Source organism: Molossus molossus, unplaced genomic scaffold (genome assembly GCF_014108415.1).
Source record: "Molossus molossus isolate mMolMol1 unplaced genomic scaffold, mMolMol1.p scaffold_m16_p_12, whole genome shotgun sequence".
Taxonomy (NCBI): Eukaryota; Metazoa; Chordata; class Mammalia; order Chiroptera; family Molossidae; genus Molossus; species Molossus molossus.
The window spans coordinates 30,483,420-30,505,765 of record NW_023425347.1 but is presented as its reverse complement, the minus strand read 5'-3'; the positions used below and the strand labels follow the sequence as shown (position 1 = coordinate 30,505,765).

General features: G+C 36.8%; 2 protein-coding genes and 1 pseudogene across 3 annotated transcripts in view; 2 read left to right on the top strand and 1 right to left on the bottom strand.

Annotated features, from left to right (window-relative positions):
* Positions 1-926, top strand: part of MTF2 (metal response element binding transcription factor 2) — a 93,956-nt gene extending 93,030 nt beyond the window's left edge. For both annotated transcript variants that reach the window (XM_036257477.1, XM_036257480.1), the window contains one exon: positions 739-926. The gene's annotated coding sequence lies outside the window, so the exon portion shown is untranslated. The remainder of the gene's footprint in view (positions 1-738) is intronic.
* Positions 927-2,315: 1,389 nt separating this feature from the next.
* The window catches only part of CCDC18 (coiled-coil domain containing 18), a 103,779-nt gene continuing 83,748 nt past the window's right edge, over positions 2,316-22,346 (top strand). The window contains exons 1-8 of the mRNA XM_036255662.1: positions 2,316-2,479; positions 3,213-3,387; positions 7,820-7,981; positions 8,948-9,054; positions 10,594-10,722; positions 15,599-15,695; positions 17,919-18,040; positions 18,943-19,234. Coding sequence (XP_036111555.1) covers positions 2,346-2,479; positions 3,213-3,387; positions 7,820-7,981; positions 8,948-9,054; positions 10,594-10,722; positions 15,599-15,695; positions 17,919-18,040; positions 18,943-19,234 — 1,218 coding nt within the window. The 5' untranslated portion in view covers positions 2,316-2,345. The remainder of the gene's footprint in view (positions 2,480-3,212; positions 3,388-7,819; positions 7,982-8,947; positions 9,055-10,593; positions 10,723-15,598; positions 15,696-17,918; positions 18,041-18,942; positions 19,235-22,346) is intronic.
* Positions 5,808-6,433, bottom strand: LOC118627221 (annotated as a pseudogene).

The following is a 22,346-nucleotide window of genomic DNA, read 5'->3' as shown; positions in this document are numbered from 1 at the left end:
CGAGAGGGTCGAGGCTTCCGAACGCAGACGGGAGCGCGGCGGGCTCTGTCGTCGGGTGAGTCTCTCTGCCAAGTACGAGTTGGGCGGTGAGCGACGGCTTCTCGGAGGGCGGAAACAGGCCGGCCCGGGGGAGTTTGGTCCCTTTCCCTCCCGGCAACCTCAGACGCGCTCTGTTTAGTCTTCGCCGGTGCTGCGCACGCTCCCCTGCCGGGTTATATTTTGTTTGAAAAATGTAGAGGAAGATGTCATATTTGCCCCATTCTTGCAGATGAATGTAGGATAAGTTCTGTCCAACTGAGCGTTCTTGATAACAAGAATCTTTTCCGGCTGCAGCCCATCGTATTACTTACGGGGGTATAAAGAGCGCGTGTTCGTTGCAATGGGTGTGCTTGTGAACAGCTACAAACGCATTGTTATTAGAGCCTAAAGATGACGTCAGGGCCTGGAGGTCGCCTGTGCTTTTCCACCGGTGTGCAGGCAACGAAGATAGATTTTTTATGACTCCTGAAGGGAGGAGGGGGGTCTTTATTTGACAAAAATGGCCCACTAGGAAATAGAAAATATTTGAATATCAAATAAATGTATTCACTGATACTCCAGAAAGGTTAGAGAATTCTTACATTAAAATTCGCGGAAGATGTTGGACATAAGACCAGATTTAGTTGAACCATGATATCGAATGGCATTTTAGAATTTGCTCAAAATTTCTTTACTCTTTTTTTCTTCACCATCCTGTAGGAAGCTAGAAATGTTGAAAAGATAAAGCAGAATGGGGACCTGATACATAGACTTTTGTCTGGGAGAGTCTTCTTAATACTTAAGCAGAAGCAAATGTGTGGAAACAAAAGGGGAAGGATAGAAACATTTCCCCTTAAGATTACATGGTATCTCATTATCTCATTTAATTTCCTGCCATAGTTTCTTCCAATAAGGTGAGAGTTTTCTTTTTAATCTTTTTCCTTACATATGAAAAATTTTGAGTATGGAGTAAATTTGTCATAATATTTTACTAAATGAGGGAAAGGAAGAGCAGTTTAGTAGCAATTCACTGAAAATACTGAGCATAATCCACAAGACTCCTAGTCATTTGGAGCTTGAGTTGTGGTCAGAATTCTAGAAGGGGGATGAAAGAGAAATGCTACAATGATAAAGGTAAATGGGCTCTGTAAGAGGAATGTTATTTTTACATGCAGAAAGAGATACAAGTAGTAGAAATTATAAAGTTTTCATTTAATTATATTATGAATAATATCTATTTTAATATGTAATAATTATATGTAATAATTATTAATAATAAAATGTGGCCCTTTATCACGATTTATATGTGCAAAGATATTTAGTAGAGAATTTTACTACCCTAGAGATACACTTAAGTTGAAGAAACAAATGCTTTTCTTCATATATTTCTATGAGTTAACCTGACAAAGGTCATTTTTATCTCTTTGGTTGTGATGTAAATGTTCGTGCTTTTAAAAAATTTTTTATATTTTTATCCTCACCCAAGAACATTTTTGTATTTATCTTCAGATAGAGCAGGAGGGAGAGAGGGAGGAAGAGCGAGAGAGAGAAACATCAACATGAGAGAGATACATGGACTGGCCACCACCCACACAACCCCAACCAGGGTGGGGTACAAACCTCAACCCAGGTAGTGTCCTTAGCGGGAACCCAATCCGGGCCTCTCTGGACTGCGGACCGATGCTCCAACCGCTGAGCCAAACCGGCCAGGGCTGTTCATGCATTTTGAATGGGATAAGGGGATAATCTTTATCTGATAATAAGTTGCCTTTAAGTATATATGAATGATTGTAATGATGCCAATTTTATCAGCTGTCCAGAGCTTGTAATGTGATATGTAAGTTCAAACACCTCATATTGAAATTGATCTATAATACTAAAATTGCAGTGTGACAGTTAAAAGGTCTTTGGATCCTGAGGGCTTAGGTTCAAATTTTGGTTCCACCATTTACAGTTTGTGTGACCTTGAGTGTATTATTTAATTTGTCTTATTATTATTTTCTTCATCTTAACATGGAATAAAAAAACTTAGTTCACACAATTGTTTGAAAGATTAAATGTGATTAGAAAAGGGAAACTATAATACCTATACCTTGGCTATAATGAGAAATTGACTCTGAAATTCTATAGAACTTCTGTTATGGCTTTACACTGCAGAGAAATTAACTTGGTTTTTTGTTTTGGTTTGTTCTAAATTACTATGCAAATTTTCACAATATTTGAAATAGAAAAATAATGATTTAAACTCTGTTAGTGTGAGAGTATTTTGACTGACATTACAGATTCTTTCCAGCAAGGTACAAGAAATTCATTTCTTTTTTTAAGAAATGGAATCTAAGTCATCAAACTACTATAAAAAAGACAATGAAGAAGAAAGTTTGCTTGCAAATGTTGCTTCCTTAAGACATGAACTGAAGATAACAGAATGGAGTTTACAGAATTTAGGGGAAGAATTATCCAGGTATGTAAGTAAAATCACATATAGAATTCAGAGTATGACTGATTTATGAATGTAAAGTGTATGAATTTCATTATTATTGTGTTTCTGATATGTCTCTAGAATAGGAAATGTAATTTTGAATATAACTCAGTTTAGGATGGAAATAGTAGGGAATCGTTTACATATTTCAAAAACACCTTATATATATATTAGGACTCTGTATGAAGTATATATTGTGGGCTTTATTCATCTATTATTATTACTGCTTTTTGGAACTTAAGTAATTCTTTCATAGAAGCTCTAGAAATACATAGACTGTTAGTTTAAAATTAATTATGGTTTACTTAAAAATTTGGTTGAGCCATGGCCAGTTTGGCTCAGCCCACGGACCAAAGGTTCTCAGGTTTGATTGCCTGGCCTCTATCAGGGCACGTGTAGGAGGTGACCAATCAATGTATCTCTCAAGTCGATCTCTCTCTCTCTCCTTCCCTTCCACTCTATCTAAAAATCAATGGAAAAATATTCTCAGGTGAGGATTAACAAACAAACAAACAAACAAAAAAATAAATCAATAAAAATGCAAGAAATTGTTATTAAAAATAAATAAGTAAATAATAAAAATTTAGTTAAAGCATTACTTTAAGCATGAATCCAATTTTCAGCAGCATTTCAGGTGCTTATTTAATATATAGAAATTTGGCATGAGTACTTAAACTAAGAACTAAAATGTATTTTTTTTTCTTTTTTTCTTTAGTGTTAGTCCAAGTGAAAATTCTGATTATGCCTTAAATCCCTCAAGGACCGAAAGACTGATTTTGGAAGATCTTTCTCAACCTACCCAGCTTGGACTTTTGAATTACTCACCTTATAAGAAAATTTGTAGAATGTCCAGTGGTAGTACTGATTTTCAAAAACAGCCAAGAGATAAGGTTATTGTCTTTAGACCTCTTACTGAAAAGTGGTTTAGTTTTTGACCTACTTAAAATACTTTTTTCTTTAAATGCCTTATACATGTTTTCCATAGTCTTTTACTACGGTACTCAAGACTTGTTCAATTTAACTATAATGGTTCTTGTTTTGTCCTAAGAAGAAAGTAGTTAATTTGGTGTATCATTTTATTTTAAAATTTCTATAATTATTGCCTTATGCAGTTAAATGTATTGTTTTCTCAAATAAATTATAACCTCCTTGATTTTATTTAGCACTATACCATGTACATAATAGGCAACCAATTATTTATTAAGTGGTTAAAGTGTACTTACTATTTAACCTGGGTCAGGGTACTTACTATGTGATAGCATGGTATTATTCCCTTTGTACTACCCCTTAATTTTGTTGATGATCTTAGATATCTTCCCTGGTCTGGAATTTTCTCTCCCTTTTTTTTTATTCAGTCATATCATCTATCTCCTGGTGTTTACCCCTCTTTCTTACTCAACACTTTTATCACCCTTTTAGCTCCCTTTCCACTCTTCTTCTGGTTCTCTATTACCCTACTGTGAATATATACATATGGTTACATATGCATATTATATTTTTTTTATAAAAATTTACTCTTACCACTTAAGAAAACTGACAATTGAGAGGGGTTTTTTTTGGTAAGGAAGCTGCTTAATAAAGCTATATGACTGAGCCTACATTTTGGAAAATGAATTAAAATTCCATGTCTACAAAGATTATGTCATTCTGGAATATTTGTTTGTTTTTTTAACCTTTTTTTTTTTTTTCTCTTTATTGATTTTAGAGAGAAAGGGAGAGGGAGAGAGAGAGAAACATCAATGAGAGAGAACGTCGGCCCGCTGTCTCTGACATGCCCCCTACTGGGGATCAGGCCCACAACCTGGGCATGTGCCCTGACTAGGAATCGAACCAGCGACCTCTTGGTGCATGGGTCAATGCTCAACCACTGAGCCACACCGGCTGGGTCATTCTGGAATATTTTATCTCTATACTAATTCAAATAGCTGATTAATTTTTTCATCATATTTATGTGTTAGTTGAAATCACTGTGTTTTATCCTAAGTAAAATCAAAAGACAAATGACAAATTGGAGGGGGTAAAATATTGATAATGCCTATTAAAGACAAAGGGCTAATCTCTTTATTATGTAAAGAGCTCCTAAGAAGAAAAGATCAACAACCCAATAGAAAAACAGACAAAAGATATGTATGGAAAAGGAAATTAATATCATCTCCAAACAAATAAAAAGATGTTCAGTCTCACTCATAATAAGAGAAATTCATAATGAAACTATACTTAACTACCAGTTCTTACATAACAGTGTTAAACCCAGTTATTTGATACTATTTTGTTGATGAAATTAGGAGGGAATAAGTATTTTTTTTTTTTTTAATGTTTTCATTGATTTTTTTTTTAGAGAGAGAGGAAGGGAGAGATAGAAACATTGATGTGAAAGGTACATCAATCGACTATCTCCTGCACACCCCCTCCTGAGGACTGAGCCCACAAACCGGGCATGTGCCCTGCCCAGGAATCAAACTGGGACTTCTCAGTCCATGGGATGATATTCAGTCCACTGAGCCACACCAGCTGGGCTAGAAATAGGTACTCTTATGCATTGCTGGTAGGAATGCCAAGTCATACAACTCCTGTGGAGAGGCATTTCGTAATGTTTGCCAAAATCACATAATGTATTTACCCTTGGCTGGTAAATCCCATTTCTAGAAAATTATCCTACAAGTATACCTGCATAAGTGTAAACTGAGGCATTGCTTGTCTTAACAGATTAGAAATAGCTCTCAAGTGTTCAGTAATAGGGGATTGGTTGAATAAACATGCAATGGACACTGCAGCTGACGAAACAAAAAAGAATAGGAATTTCTAACTGAATTGATTTTGGAGAGATTGCCAGGATATATCATTTAAGCAAGGAATGCTAATTTCAGAACAATATATAGTCATCCCTTGGAATCCTTTGGGGACTGATTCCAGGATCCCCTGTAGATACCAAAATCCACAGATGCTCATGTCCCTTATATAAAATGGTATATATAGTATTTGCTTATAACCTGTGCACATCCTCCCATATACTTTAAATCATCTCTAGATTACTTATAATTCCTAATACAATGTAAATGTTGTATAAATAGTTGTATTGTTTAGGGAATAATGACCAAAAAAATTCTGTACATGTTCACTACAGGTGCAAACATTGTAGGCCTAACTACATATTACATGTTAGCAACCAGGTAACTTTTTTTCCAAATATTTTCCCCCCCACAAGAAGCTATAACTTTATTAATGATAGAAATAGTGCAAAATTGAAACCAAGCTGCAGTAACTCTTTGATACACCAAAAAAAGAAAAGGTTCTCCTTTTAAAAAGATGATTACATTGTTAATTGCATAATAGCATTTACAATATCATTACTGTTGTTCAGGATTTAGACTGTCTTTGCTCTGAACACATTTGCTTGTGACATGACCAATTCTATGTCCTTAACTTCCACACCTGTTTCATCAACTTCCTCCTCACTCTCCTTCTGTACAGTTGGAGTCTTTGTGTTTTCTTGAATGTCTGAGACAGCTTTACCTTGGACTGAATTTCTCAGCAGGTGCTAACTGTGCTTGCTGAGATAAATTTTCGATCCTTCTCCAAAAACTATCTGAAGCTAGACTCTTGCAGACATCTGGTTATGTGATGATGAAGAGAATATTCTTGGATTTCCAGATAGTGACCCTAGTAACTCCTGTAACTTGTCCAAGACCCAGTTTGGACATAGCCTTCCATGCCTTTGCACTCCAGCTCTGTTTTGCTTTACTAACGGTTCTTCATTGATTTTAGCTGCTGCCACCAGCTGGGCTTGTTGTGTTAGATAGCTTGTGTGGAATCTTGTTCCTGGAGCTCTGGTACTGATTGATCACTGTCAGAATCTATTCCAGACCCTGTCTTAGCCTGGGGCTGTGGCAACTCTTGCTCTGTAGCAAGGACAGTTTCTGTGCCTTCACTGGTCATTTTGTGCAGGGAATTTGGCCTCCAAATATTTTTGATCCATGGTTGGTTGAATCTATAGATGCGGAATTAGATATGGAGGGCTGACTGTATATAGCATGCTATTTTTTGCATAAGGAAGTATGGGCATGGATAATTTGTTTTGCTTGTGTATGCATGTGGAAACACTAGAAGGCTAGGTTAATTAAGATCATGAGTTAAGCCCCGGCTGGTTTGGCTCAGAGGTTAGAGCGTCAGCCCATAGACCTAAGGGTCTTGGATTTGATTCCTGGTCAAGGGCATGTACCTTTGGGTTGCAGGTCTAATCGCTGGCCCCAATGGGGGTCATGCGAGAGGTGGCAAATCAGTGTGCCTTTCTCACATCGATGTTTTTTTCTCTCTCCCTCTTTCTCCCTCCCTCCCTCCCTTCCATTCTATCTAAAAATCAATGGAAAAATATCCTTGGGTGAGGATTAACAAAACAAAAAAAAATTTTTTTAAGTTAATAACTTCTGTATAAGCTCTTTCCTATTTTTTGCTGTATGAGTTGTGTTAAAAATTTATAAATGAGAAATTTGTAAAACTGGGTATGTGCCCAGCTGGTGTGGCTCAGTGGTTGAGCATCGACCCATGTACCAAGAGGTCACCAGTTCGATTCCCAGTCAGGGCACATGCCCAGGTTGTGGGCCCGATCCCCAGTGTGGGACATGGAAGAGGCGACCAGTCCATGTTCTCTCTCATTGATGTTTCTATCTCTCTCTCCCTCTCCATTTCTCTCTCTCTAAAATCAATAAAGAAAAAAATTTAAAAAATAAACAAAACTGGTTATATATCTACCAAAGATGGGAATGAGACTTCTGTGTGTACTTTTTCTTTTATAGTTTGACTTTTAAATTGCATAATATATTATTCAAAAAATAATTAAATGAGGTTTAGAAAACCTCAAACCTCATGAAAATTAAAATAATTTATTGTAAAATATATATTCAAAAGAGTGTAATAGAAACTATACAGTTTAAAGACTATTTTATCCAACATCCATTTTACTGTTGGTGAACATTTGGGCTCTTTCCATTAATTATCTCTTACATACATTGTAGCTATGAATATTTTTATATCTTTAGATGCAAATATACAAGTTTGTCAGATTTATACCCAGAAGTAAAACTGTCAAGTCTTAGCATATTCAGCTTTACTAAGAACTTTTCCAAAGTTCCAAGCTGTGTTTATTTATGTATATGTCCATCAGCAGTGGTGGAGAAGGTAGTGATTGTTCCACATCTCCTCACTAAATATTTTAACTCAGTTTTTTAGCTATTTAGGTTATTTTATAGATAATTGTTCTTCACTTTCCATTAATTACATATAATGCCTAGTGAAATAATAATAAATTGTTTTTTCATTTTTCAGTTATCTTTTTCATCTTCTACTGCCATGGATCAGGAGATCAAAAATCTTCGAGAGAAACTTAATAAACTTAGGCAACAGAATGCCTGTTTGGTCTCACAGAATCATTCTTTAATGACTAAAATCGAATCTGTCCACTTTGAATTAACACAGTCAAGAGCAAAAGTATGTTTCTTGAAGTGGTGACTAAGCCAACAGAAAATCATTATAATTACATAAAGATTTATAATAGGAAAAACACTACTTGTATTGCTTTAATGTGTTACAAATAATTTTTATTATGATAATATAGTATCAATATGTTATGGAATCAATGTGATACGAATTTAGTATCTGAAAACGATTTAGGGAAACTTGTATAGCCTGTGCATTTAAATAAGTCAGAGCTTCTTTAAAAAGTTTTTTTTAACTTTAGAGGACATTTATTAAACTGGGGACAGTGAAACAACGAAGGGCCTAGGATAGCAGAAGGACTAGATGGAGAAATGAGCCTAGGCTGGGTTGCTTTGGGTTCGCTAAGTCAGAGAAGTCAGAGAAAAGGGGGCCTTGGGGACAGGTTCAGGGAGTGTGCTTGTGACAAACTGCTGCTTGCAAGCCTCCTGGGGTTCCTTACAGTTTAGGAGGAGATGCATGCCTGTGGGGGAAGACGAAAGGGAGGGGGAGGGGAAAGGTTCCAGCATGTTCCTGGGAGGGAGAGCATGCTTAAAGTCTTAATATTACCAATTTGTGTGTTTTATTTCTTTTTTTTTTTAATCCTCACCAGAGGACATTTTTCCATTTTTTTGTTCAGGTAGAGCGGGAGGGAGAGAGAGGAACAGAGAGAGAGAGAGAAACATCGATGTGAAAGGAACACATCGAGTGGCTGCCACCCGCACGACCAACCAGGGCCGGGGACAAACTGCAACCGAGGTACGCGCCCTTAGCGGAAACTGAACCCGGGTCTCTCAGGACCGCAGGCCAATGCTCTAACCGCTGAGCCAAACCGGCCAGGGCTGTTTTATTTCTTATACAAAGGAAATATAACTTTCCTTTTTAGAATAATACATTATCTTTTGTTGAAAAACATTTATTTTAAGAAAACTTTAAAAATAGAAAAAAGAACAAGGTGAAAGATCACCTTATTTGTTTTAGGTCTCTATGCTTGAATCTGCTCAACAACAGGCAGCCAACGTGCCAATCTTAGAAGAACAGATTATAAATTTGGAAGCAGAAGTTTCAGCCCAAGATAAAGTTTTGAGGTAAGTATACGTTCTATAGCTTTAAATTTTTTATTTTTCTACTTTTGAGTTTTCCTATATCTTGTCCTTTGTGCCAATAAATCTGTAGTGGACTATAGACAATGTTAGAAGGTGTTGAATCTTTGTTAAGTCCATCATAACTCCTCTTGGCTAGAGGATGCATACAGTATATGGGGACCAAAAAAAGACTAAATCTAGGCTGAAATACTTTTTTACATGCTTTTATTAAATATGAACTAATTATAGCCTCATAATAATACATATTCAGTACCAGTGGGAGTGTAAGAAATAAAATACAGGGAATCAGACAATTTATAATTTATCCTCTTGTGCTTTGAAATAAGGAATATACAGCCTGGCTGGTGTGGCTCAGTGGGTTAAGCATTGTCCCATGGACTGAGAGGTGCTGGTTTGATTCTGGGTCAGGGCACATGCCTGGGTTTTGGGCTCCTTCCCTAATGGGGGTATGCAGGAAGCAGCTAATCAATGTTTCTCTCTCACATCAATGTTTCTATCTCTCCCTTCCTTCCTCTCTAAAAATCAATAAAAACATTTAAAAAAAAAAGAAATATATGCATACTAAATAGCACATTACTTCATTTTAGTGATTCCCAAATTGTAGTTCTGAGACCAGCAGTATTAGCATCATTTGGGAACTTGTTAGAAATGCAAATCTCAGGCCCTACTGCACACTTACTGAATCACAAACTGAGAGGTGGGACCCAGCCATCTTACATGTTTTTAAAACAATAATTGGGATAGAACATCTTTATTTATTTATTTTTAAATCAAATTTTTTTTTAAATTTCTTAGAGAGAGGAAGGGGGGGAGAGAGATGGAAACATCCATGTGAGAGGCAAACATCGATTGGCTGCCTCCTGCATGCGCCCAATGTGGATGGAGTCAGCAATCTGGACATGTGCCCTGACCGGGAATTGAACCAGGGCTTCTCAGTTCATGGGATGGCGTTCAGTCCACTGAGTTACACTGGCCGGGCTATTGATTTATTTTTTACTCCTCACTCAAGGATATGTTTATTGATTTTAGAGGGAGAGGGAGAAGGAAAGAAAAAGAAATATACATGTGAGAGAGACACATTGATGGATTGCCTCCCATATACACCTGGACCAGGGATTGAACCCATAATCCAGGTATGTGCCCTGATCAGGAATTGAACCCGAAACCTTTTTGGTGTACAGGACGACGCTCCAACCAACTGAGCCACCTGGCTGGGGTGCAGTCTTATGTTTTGGGTTTTTTTTTTTTTTTTAGTTTTTTTTATTTTATTTTCACCCGAGGACATTTTTCCATTTTTTGTTCAGATAGAGTAGGAGGAAAAGAGGAAGAGAGAGAGAGACATCAACGTGAAAGGGACACATCGAGTGGCTGCCACCCACACAACCCAACTAGGGCTGGGGACAAACTGCAACCGAGGTACGCGCCCTTAGCGGGAACCAAACCCGGGTCTCTCTGGACTGCAGGCTGACACTCTAACCGCTGAGCCAAACCGGCCAGGGCTAAATATCCTTTATTTTATAGAGAGGCTGAAGATAAATTAGAGCAGAGTCAGAAAATGGTGATTGAAAAGGAACAGAGTTTGCAGAAGTCCCAAGAGGAATGTATAAAGTTGAAGGTGGACTTACTTGAGCAAAGTAAACAAGGAAAAAGGTATGTGTTTTTAAAGCAAGTAATTTTTATTTATTTATTTTTTTGTAGGGGGAAAAATATATATTACCTATTTAAAATTCTAAGTTTTGAAGTGAAAAATTTTCAGAAACTGTCAGAATAACTTAATTTTCTTTTTTTGTTCATATTCATTTTCCATTAAGCTTTTCATGTGTGGATTTTGTTACCTGCATTCTGATTGCAATGAATTCCTAGAAGCCTGATAATGATGATCAATGTAATGATATTTACTTATTTCTGAAATTAAGTTGCATTTCTTTTTTTTTTTTTTTTTTTATCCTCACCCGAGGATATTTTTCCATTTTTTGCACAGATAGAGTGGGAGGGAGAGAGAGAGAGAAACATCGACGTGAAGGGACACATCGAGTGGCTGCCACCCGCACGACCCACCAGGGCCGGGGACAAACTGCAACCGAGGTACGTGCCCTTAGTGGGAACCGGATCGCAGGCCGACGCTCTAACCGCTGAGCCAAACTGGCCAGGGCTAAGTTGCATTTCTTAATAAAATTTATGAGAAAGTGTCTTTGGGTCTTCCTTAAGGAATACATAAGTATTGTAAAAATATCTATTTCGTTTTAAACCATGTCTTAAGATAAAGCTTTTTTTTGTTTGGTTGTTTGTTTTTGTTTTTTGTGGTTTTTTTTTTTATCCTTACCCAAGGACATTTTTTTATATTTTGTTCAGATAGAGTGAGAGGGGGAGATAGAGAGAGAGAAACGTCGATGTGAAAGGGACACATCGAGTGGCTGCCACCCACACGACTCAACCAGGGCTGGGGACAAACTGCAACCAAGGTACGTGTCTTTAGCGGGAACTGAACCCAGGTCTCTCCGGACCGCAGGCCGATGCTCGAACCGCAGAGCCAAACTGGCCAGGGCTTAAGATAAAGCTTTTTAGGTAGATTTGACCCAGGAACCATTAACTTTGAATGTCAATTAACTTTTAAACTAATATTTAAAAATTTTTAGTTTAAATTAATGAGATTTGACAATATAATAATGTAAATATAACAGTTTTTACATAGAGTAATATAATTGTATTTTTATCTTTTTTATTTTTTGTTTTTTTAATTCTCACCCAAGGACATTTTTGTATTTATCTTCAGATAGAGCGGGAAGGAGAGAGGGAGGAACAGAGAGAGAGAAACATTGATATGAGAGAGACACATCGAGTGGTTGCCACCCACATGACCCCAACCAGGGCCAGGGACAAACTGCAATCGAGGTACGTGCCCTTCGTGGGAACCAAACCCGGGAGTCACGGGCCAATGCTCTAACCACAGAGGCAAACTGGCCAGGCGTATTTTCATCTCTTGACAATAAAAATATTTTAAAAATTTATACTATGATATAAATAAGGTTACAAAGAAAGTATATTTTGAAAAGTTGTCACAAATAGATTAAACATTTGCTTGCATTTACATTTAAACTTCTAAAAACTTCTCAAAACCCATATATATACATACATACATATATACATACAAACCCATTTTTCATTAAAATATATATTTGGTAGGCAATATTACTTAGTGGTAATGTTTAGGTTTTGGAGTCAAATAGCCAGATTTTATCTTTCATTGGCATTGGTAACTTGGGCAATGATTTAACCTTTGCTCATCTATTAAATCAAGATGACTCCCTGGCTGGTTTGGCTGAGTGGTTAGAGTGTTGGCCTGCAGTCCAGAGAAACCTGGGTTCGGTTTCTGCAAAGGGAACATACCTCGGTTGCAGTTTGTCCCCGGTCCTGGTTAGGTCATGTGGGTGGCAACCACTCGATGTGTCCCTTTCATGTCCATGTTTCTCTCTGTCTTTGTCTCTATCTGTCTCTCTCTCCCTCCCTCCCTCCCACTCTGTCTGAACAAAAAATGGAAAAATGTCCTCGGGTGAGGATAAAAAATATATATATAAATAAATAAAGATGATGTTGTCTTGATACGAAGATTAAATTAAAATAGAAATGTGAGCTGGCCGGTGTGGCTCACTGGTTGAGCATCAACCCATGCACCAATTGCCGTTTCGATTCCTGGTCAGGGCAGATGCCCAGGTTGTGAGCCAGATCCCCAGTCGGGGGCATGCAGGAGGTGGCCAATCGATGTTCTCTCTCATCCATGTTTCTGTCTTTCTCTCCCTCTCCCTTTCTCTCTCTCTAAAATCAGTAAAGAAAAAAAAGAAAAGAAATGTGAGATGCCCTTTAAATAAATACTAACAAATGTACCTATTGTAAGTGTAAACTGTGTAGTTAAGTATTCTGGAATTCAGACTTATTCAGTTAAACTTTTTGTACATGGTTATTTAAAATAGTGAGATAATATATGAAGACTAGTTTTGTAATACAGCTAAGAAAATATACAAAAGAAGAGTAACTAGTTCTCTCTGTAAAACTTAAAGAAGATGATTCTTAGGGATAAGATATTGACTTTGCTTTTACAAGGTAAGTGGGGATGGACACAGTCTGGACAGCATGTGCAAAGGCATAGAGATATAAAACAGCATCATTGTTGATTTCATGTACTTATAAATGGATAGGTTTAATAGGAAATGAGGCAAAAAAGTCAGGTTTGGTCCAGACTGTAAATGTCTTTGTGTGTTATGCCAAAAGATTTATATTTTTAACCTGGAAAGCATAAATAGGCAATTGAGATTTTTAGGGAGAGGTGTGACATGGAAATTCTTGGAGCTTTTTGAAGAGCTAGAAAGAATATTGGCATTCTGAAATAGAGAGATTGAAACCTTTGCCAAGACATTTTTGGGGGTTACAGAAGATCCATCATAATGGATTAAAAAGGCAGAGGTTGATTAGCTTTATGCTGTTTATAAGAAAAATACCTAAAACATAAGGACACAGAAAAGTTGAAAGCAGAGGGATGAAAAGAAATATTTCAGGCAAATAGTCACCAAAACAAAGTAAATATAGCTATATTAAAATCACACAGAATAGATTTAAGTGCAACAAGCATTACTAGAGTTAAAAATAACTCACATAATACATATATATTTAAATAACACTTGAAGCTATAAAGATTCTAAACTTACATGTATTTAATAACAAATCGATGTCTCTCTAAAATCAATAAATAAAAGTTTAAAAATAAAAACTTTATGTTGTGTAAAACACATAATTTAAGAAGTGAATAAGGCAAGGCAGATACTTGGGAAAATATTGTCATATAATATAATTCACAAAGATTAATATCCAGAATTTATAAGGAACTCTCACAAATCAATAAGAAAAAAGGGGAATACTCAGTAATAAAAGACAAAGACTCTAAACAGGTAAAGGGCAGGAAATCCAAAAGGTCAGTGAAACTTAAGAAAGATCAATAAGCCCTGGCCGGTTTGGCTCAGGGGTAGAGCGTCGGCCTGCGGTCCAGAGAGACCCGGGTTCGGTTTCCGCTAAGGGCATGTACCTCGGTTGCAGTTTGTCCCTGGCCCTGGTTGGGTTGTGTGGTGGCAACCACTCAATGTGTCCCTTTCACGTCGATGTTTCTCTCTCTCTCTCTCCCGCTCTCTTTCTCCCTCCCTCCCCACTCTATCTGAACAAAAAATGGAAAAATGTCCTTGGGTGAGGATTAAAAAAAAAAAAAGATTAATAAGCCCTGGCCGGTTTGGCTCAGCGGTTGGAGCGTCGGCCTGCGGATCAGAGAGTCCCGGGTTTGGTTTCCGCTAGGGGCACGTACCAAAAATAAAAAAGATAATAATATCCTCATTTTACAGATGAGGAAACTGAATAAGAGAGAAGTCGAGATCACACAGAAAGTGGTAGAGGTAGAATTTGAATCTGGACGCTGTGGCTCTAGGGCCCATTGGATTGAATACCATAGTAGACGTGCAAAGTATTAAGTGAAGAGATTTTAGAAACAGGTTACACTCACTGTAACCTGTGAAATTTTGGGCAAGTTAACCTCTCAATGCCTCATTTTTGGCACTTATCTTCATTATAGATAGTTGGGAGGCTTAAATAAGTTATTTTATTATTCTGTACAGGTTCTCTAAGCGCAGTTGACGGTGTGTACAACAGAAACTCATACACATTTCTGGTTGGGAGTTTAAATTGGTACTAATTTTTTAGAAAAGGTTTAATAAAGCAGAAGGTTCACCTACATACATAGTACCTTCAGTTTTGAGATACCTTTTGGAAAATATCTAGCAATTCAGCTCCTAGCTATTTATCTTTTTTTGTCATCCTCACCTGAGGATATTTTTTCATTTATTTTCAGATAGAGTGAGAGGGGGAGAGAGAGAGAGACGGAGACATTGATGTGAGAGAGACACTTCCATTGGTTGCCTCCCACAGGACCCCAAACAGGGCCGGGGACTGAACCTCAACCCAAGTGCGTGCCCTTGACCGGAATCGAACCTACAACTCTTTGGTCCATAGGCCGATGCCCTAACCGCTGAGCCAAACTGGCCAGGGCTGAAATAGTAATTTGAAAATTTATCTGACCTTTGCAAAGGTCACAGGATTTATCTAGTATTTTTATTACACTAGACAGCAGAATTCTGTAATACCTGTACTTTGAAAAGTTATCATACAGCCTCAGGCTATTTCCCTTGTCTGTCTTTTCCAGACTGAGGTAAAATATTGCCAATACAATGTATGTATGAATAATTTAAAGTTTATGTTTATAAATATTTTGTTATATTTTATTTTTTATTTTGATATCTTATAGTGAGGAAATTATTGTAGTCTAATCTTCATTCTTTATTTTGCAATTTAAGACGAATACTCCTTTTTTAGTACAGAGAAATCTGCTTCTCTCTAATTATTCCTTAAAATTAAATATAGGTTACTTTGGAACTTAACTATTCAAATACAGGGCATTCTTTGCTTTTATTACTAATCCCTTTTTAAATTTTAGAGCTGAACGACAAAGGAATGAAGCACTGTATAATGCTGAAGAGCTAAGTAAAGCTTTCCAACATTATAAAGAAAAAGTAGCTGAAAAGCTGGAAAAGGTGAGAGGTAGTTGTACAAAGTCTGTGTTTTGTATTACTGTCCATGTTCTAAAATAAAGAGAGACATAGCCTGGCCGGTGTGGCTCAGTGGTTGAGTGTCGACCCATGCACCAAGAGGTTTGATTCCCAGTCAGGGCACATGCCCAGGTTGTGGGCCCAATTTCCAGTGGAGGGCATGCAGCAGGCGGCAGTCGATGTTCTCTCTCATTGATGTTTCTGTCTCTCTCTCCCTCTCCCTTCCTCTCTCTCTAAGATCAATAAAGGAAAAAATTTATTTAAATTAATAGAGACATAAAGAGAATATGTTTATTTATGATTAAAGCAGGGAGTAATTTTTATGATCTCATAATAAAATCATTGAAATAAAGAATTTTAAAATATTAGTTAAGGATGATGTTCACAATTTTTTTATAATAAGCAGAAACTTCATTCAAAGAGAGAAAAGAGTGGAGACAAAGAAATAAAATAGAGAAAGATGATGTGAGTGAGCAGAAGTTAAACCTATAGAAATAGAAGTAGGAAATTTGTTCCCATCATCTCAGTGAAAATGAAGGCAATAAATTATGTAGCCTTCAGTTGATCGCCCTGGATCTACCATCCTGAGAGGGGCTCACTTCTGCCTCTCAAAGAGAAGGTTCCTGAACAGAGTCTTCATAGTAATATAGTAATAATATGGCTTTATTACATTCATTTTCTACCTTCAAGTAATACCATGTGATAATAAAACCTGTTTGGAGGAAGGCCACACGTTGGATATTCCATTGTTGAGCTCAGAAGAGAAGTCTGGTCAACAGATATTGATATGAGAGACTTCCATCTTGAGATAATAGGAACAGAGGAAGTTAATGATTCTTATTAAAGAAAGGTAGAAGGGTAAAAATATATATATTAAAAATTAAGAAATCAGCCCTGGCTGGTTTGGCTCAGCGGTTAGAGCGTTGGCCTGCGGTCCGGAGAGACCCGGGTTCGGTTCCCGCTAAGGGCATGTACCTCGGTTGCAGTTTGTCCCCGGCCCCGGTCGGTCGTGTGGGTGGCAGCCACTCGATGTGTTCCTTTCATATCGATGTTTCTCTCTCTCTCTCTGTTCCTCTCTCTTCCTCCCACTCTACCTGAACAAAAAATAGAAAAATGTCCTCAGGTGAGGATAAAAAAAAAAAAATTAAGAAATCAGAATCCTGTTTGATACCAAAATCTTAAGTATAAATTAATCAGATCTCTGTTTCAAGCCTTGGAAAAGGTCCATATAGGAATAAAATATCATAGAAGGGATTTTTTTTTTTATCCTCATCCGAGGACATTTTTGCAGTTATCTTCAGATAGAGAGGGAGGGAGCAAGGGAGGAAAAGAGAGAGAGAGAGACAGTGACTGGTTGCCACCCACATACACTCCAATGGGCCAGGGATGAACTGCAAGGAGGTATGTGCCCTTAGTGGGAACCGAACCTGGGTCTCTGATCTGCGGGCTGATGCTCTAACCGCTGAGCCAGACTGGCCAGGGCGTACATAGAAGGGATTTTTATCTTTTTATCCTCACCCAAGGACATTTTTGCATTTATCTTCAGAAAGAGCGGTAGGGAGAGAGAGAAAAACATCGTTTTGAGAGACACATTGAGTGGTTGCCACTCACACTACCCCACCAGGGTGGGGACAAACTGCAACCGAAGTACATGCCCTTAGTGGGAACCAAACCCCGGACTCTCTGGTCCACGGGTGGACGCTCTAACCGCTGAGCCAAACCAGCCAGGGCAGAAGGGATTTTTATTAAGGTAATCTGTAAGGGGAGGTAGAATAACTTAAGGAAGGGGGGGCGGTATCCTCAAGGAAAGAGAAATTTATAGAGGAAAGAGGAAAATATAAGAAATGATTTTTTCCCACTGGCTATAATTTCAAAAATTACTTCTCTGGAACATTTGCACTATAGTTAGCCTTTAGTAACTTCATGCAGAATCCCTGCATGAGTTGCTCAACTTGTCCATGTGAGGCCAGAACACTTGCTATTGTTCCGCTATCACAGGCTCTTAATAATTTCTAAGCAGGTAGTTAGAATCCTACTCTCTGTCCAGGAAGTTCACTTTGCTTCTTTTATTATAAGGTTGGGGACTTAAACAGGTGGAATACTTGTTCTACTCTCCTGCTTATTTCTGAAAACACTACTTTTTCGTTTGAAAAACCCAAAACCTATGACAATATTAGTGTGCCCACTTAAAACAAATTATTGTTTTAGGTTCAAGCTGAAGAAGAAATATTAGAGAAAAATCTAATTAACTGTGAAAAAGAAAATAAAAGGCTACAGGAAAAGTGTGGTCTCTATAAAAGTGACCTTGAAGTTCTTAAAGAGAAATTAAGGTACAGTATCCTGTTGTAGAAAAAGGATTTTTTTTGTGGAAATGAAAAAACTGAAACATTTTGGAATAGAATATTTTGTATGTTTTAATTGTGGCCCTAAATTATGCAGAAAGATAGGCTTCATGACAAATTGTTTTCTAGGTATAATAAAGTTAGGATTTTAAATGAATAAAATGTATTGTTGATGTTAATATAGTCGTAAATATAGAGTGATATGATCAACATTTTTGCTTTGCATATACTTAGAGAAAGTTATCACAGACATAATGTCCTTATAGTGTGACTACATTAGCTAGTTAGTAAAATATGTATTCTTCAATCATGAAGAATCCCCTAGTCCTGCCTCTTAAAAATGTGAAAAAAGGAACTGATGAAATACATTAATAATTCTAAAGATTAAACTGTTTTAATGTTTGACATGTATTTATAGGTATATATATTTGAAAATCTTAATGCATAGTAATCTGTTAATGGTTGATTAGATTTTACCTTGTAGAGTTGTGGCTGATACTTAATGATTTTTTCTTATATGATCTAAAACTTTCTTGATGTTGCAAAATGTTGTGTCAAGATTTTGGGATTAGATCTCCTGTTTTACACTTTTAAAAAAAAGGAACAGAAATGTTTCCAAGATAGTAGGATTATCCTGCCTTACTACGTACTGTGAGACACTGGGCAAGTTTCATAATCTTCTGTACCTCAATTTCCTCATCTATAAACAGGGAGTAATAATAGTGCTACCACATCAAGTTGTGAGTGTCTGGCGTGCAGAAAGCAGGCACATGGCAAATGTGAGCAGGTATTATTTCAGAATTAAGCTTTAATATATTTTATGTGAGATTAATCAAATATTGAAAATGAATATGTATTTTATTTTTATTTTTGTGCATTTTTCTTCATAGACAGTTGAAAGAAGAAAATAACAATGGAAAAGAAAAATTAAGAATCATGGCAGTGAAAAATTCAGAAGTCATGGCACAACTATCTGAATCTAGACAAAGTATTTTGAAGCTAGAGAGTGAGTTAGAGGACAAAGATGAAATACTTCGAGAAAAATTTTCTCTAATGAATGAAAACCGAGAATTAAAGGTTCGTATTGCAACACAGAATGAGCGACTGGATGTATGTCAGCAAGAAATAGAAAGTTCAAGGGTGGAACTGAGACGTTTGGATAAAATTATGTCCCAGTTGCCAGTAAGTATGTGTGAAAGGAAAATTTTACTGAAGTGCTTTATAAGAAATCATCATTTTGTGGTTGCTTTATTAGCTTCTGTTTTTTTCTTATGTGTCTACACTTTCAGTCATCAACTTCTTTTCTATCTAATCTATTTTTTTGTACTTTCTATTTCAGCCTTCCTCAGTCTCTCAGATGCCATATATAAGAATGACACAGAACTTTTAAAAACCAGCTTTATTGAAGTAACATTTATATACCTATTTTAAGTGTGCTGTTCAATGATTTTTAGTAAATTTACAAGTTTTAGAACAGTGACCACACTCCAGTTTTCAAACATTTCTTTCATCACTAAGGATCCGTCGTGCCATTTATAATTAGTTTCTGTACCCACCCTCACTGCTAGGGAACCACTAATCTACTTTCTGCATCTTGAGATTTGTCTTTTTTGGGCATTTCATATAAATTAAATTATACAGTATATGCTCTTTTGCATCTCGTCTCTTACATTCTTAATGTTTTTGAAGATCGTTCATTGTGATGTGTAACTATTTCATTTCTTTTTATTGTTGACTATTATTCCATTGTTTGGATATACTACATTTTATTTACATTTGGATTGTTTCTACTTTTGGACTATTATGAATAATGCTGCTGTGAGCATTTGCATATAAGTCTTTATGTAGATGTGTTTATATTACTCTTAAATAGGAATAGAATTGCTGGATCACATAGTAAATTTATGCCAAACTCTTTTTTAACATGTCTGCACCATTTTACATCCTTGAGAGGTCCTGTGTTTCCACATCCTTGCTAATATTGTTATTGTTTGTCCTTTTTATTATATCCATGTTAGTGTGTATGAAATGGTATCACATTGTGGTTTTAATTTGATTTCCCTAATACTAATAATGTTGAGCAACTTTTCATGTACTTACTAAATGGTACAGACATTAAAAAGTTTTAATCTTTAAGTTATATATGCATATGATCATATTTATAAGTGATATTAAGAAGAAGGTAAGTATACCTGTATCAGAAATTGTTTCTGATAGGTGTAAAATAAAGGTGAGATCAGGAGAAAGCTACAGATAAATGTATTGTGGTTGGTTTCATATGTATGGATGGTAGCCTCTTACTAATTTAAAACAAAAAATTTTTTTTCTTTTTTGATGTTAGAGAGAAAGGAAGGGAGAGGGAGAGAGAGAGAAACACCGATGAGGGAGAACATGGACTGGCCGCCTCCTGCGTGCCCTGCACTGGGGATCAGGCCCACAACCTGGGCATGTGCCCTGACTGGGAATTGAACTGGCGACCTCTTGGTACATGGGTCGACACTCATCCACTGAGCCATACCAGCTGGGCAGCCTCTTACTAATTTTAAACTGTCATGGAATTATGAAGCTATGAGACAAAACATCTGATTCAGTAACATCATTTTATTAATGAAGAAACATAGACCCAAGGAAGTGAATAACTTGTAGCACCATTTAATCTAGAATGTGTGATTTCTTGGTTCCTAGCTTTCTGCTACATCTACTTTCCTAGGATGCTGATTATTGATTATTTGCTTAGATTTTTTTTTTTGGTAAATATTTTTCTTTATTGATTTTAGAGAAATATTTTTTCTTTGTTGATTTTAGAGAGAGAGGAAAGGAGAGGGAGAGAGAGATAGAAACATCAATGAGAGAGAACATCAGCTGGCTGCCTCCCACATGCCTACTACTGGAGATCAGGCCTACAACCTGGAATTGTGTGCCCTGACTAGGAATTGAACTGGGGACCTTGGTGCATGGGTCAGTGTTCAACCACTGCACTATACCAGCCAGGCTATTTGCTTAGATTTTTAATATACCAGTTTGCTTTTGAAATCTGATTGTAATCCGATGCATTCATTTAAAATTGATATTTTCAATTCACTCAGTATTAAAAATTACTTGATATGTGATTCTGAAAGTGATGTGATAATATATGTTTGAACCTGTGTTTCATGCAGTGCTAAGAATAACATGGTTTGAAAATGTGAGTTTTTTCATTTCTAGAAAGTGTGATTTTTGGTTATAATTTGAAGGTAATGATCATTAGTGATTACCTTGCCCCTTTTTACAACTAATTTAAAAATTCTGTGTTCCTTGGCTGGTGTGGTACAGTGGTTAGGACGTCAACCTGCACACCTGAAGGGTTGTGGATTTGATTACCAGTCAAGGACATGTACTTAGGTTGCAGGTTCTATCCCTGGCCCCTGTCAGGGCACATATGAGAGGCAATCAATTGATGTGTTTCTCTCATACTGATGTCTCTCTCTCTTTCTCTCCTTCGCTCTCCCCCCATCCCTCCCTCCCTCCCACTCTCTCTAAAAGTCAGTGGAAAAAATATCCTCAGATGAGGATTAATCTAATAATAATAATAATAATAATAATAAATTCTGTGTTATTTAAGTACACAGAAGAGCAGCACAGAGACCAATGTAGCATCTCACTTGCTAAATCTGGATAACATTTTGTGATATCCACTTCAGATTTTTTTTAAATACAATTTTACAGGTAAATAAAACATCTTTATATACCTATCAGATCCATTTCTCTCATTCTCTCCTCAGAGTTAGTGACTATCCTGAAATTCATGTGTATCCTTCTTGTCCATATTTTATCTAAATGATTTTTTATTGATTTTTATAGAGAGAGGAAGGGTGAAAGAGAGAAATATCAATGAGAGAGAAACATCCATCAGCTGCCTCCTGCACTTTCCTCTTTTGGAGATTGAGTCTGTAACCCGGGCATGTGCCTTGACCACAGGGAATCCAGTCCCAGCCTTTTGGTGCATAGGATAACACCCAGCCTACTGAGCCACACCAGCCAGGGCTTTCTTGTCCATATTTTAAATATGCCACATAAAGATGCATCGGGGGGGGGGGGGGGGTTGATATATATAGTTTAGTGCATTTTTTAAAGTACTACGTGCTACTGTTGTTTTACACTTAGTTTTATGTTATGTGATGTCTCCATAATGATTACATAATGTAGGTTGATTTAACTATTGTAGTTTACCCATTATCTTACTATTTCATAATGTATTTATATATTCTTGGACATTAGGTTGTTTCTATTAAATTCACACAATTTTTCAGACTTG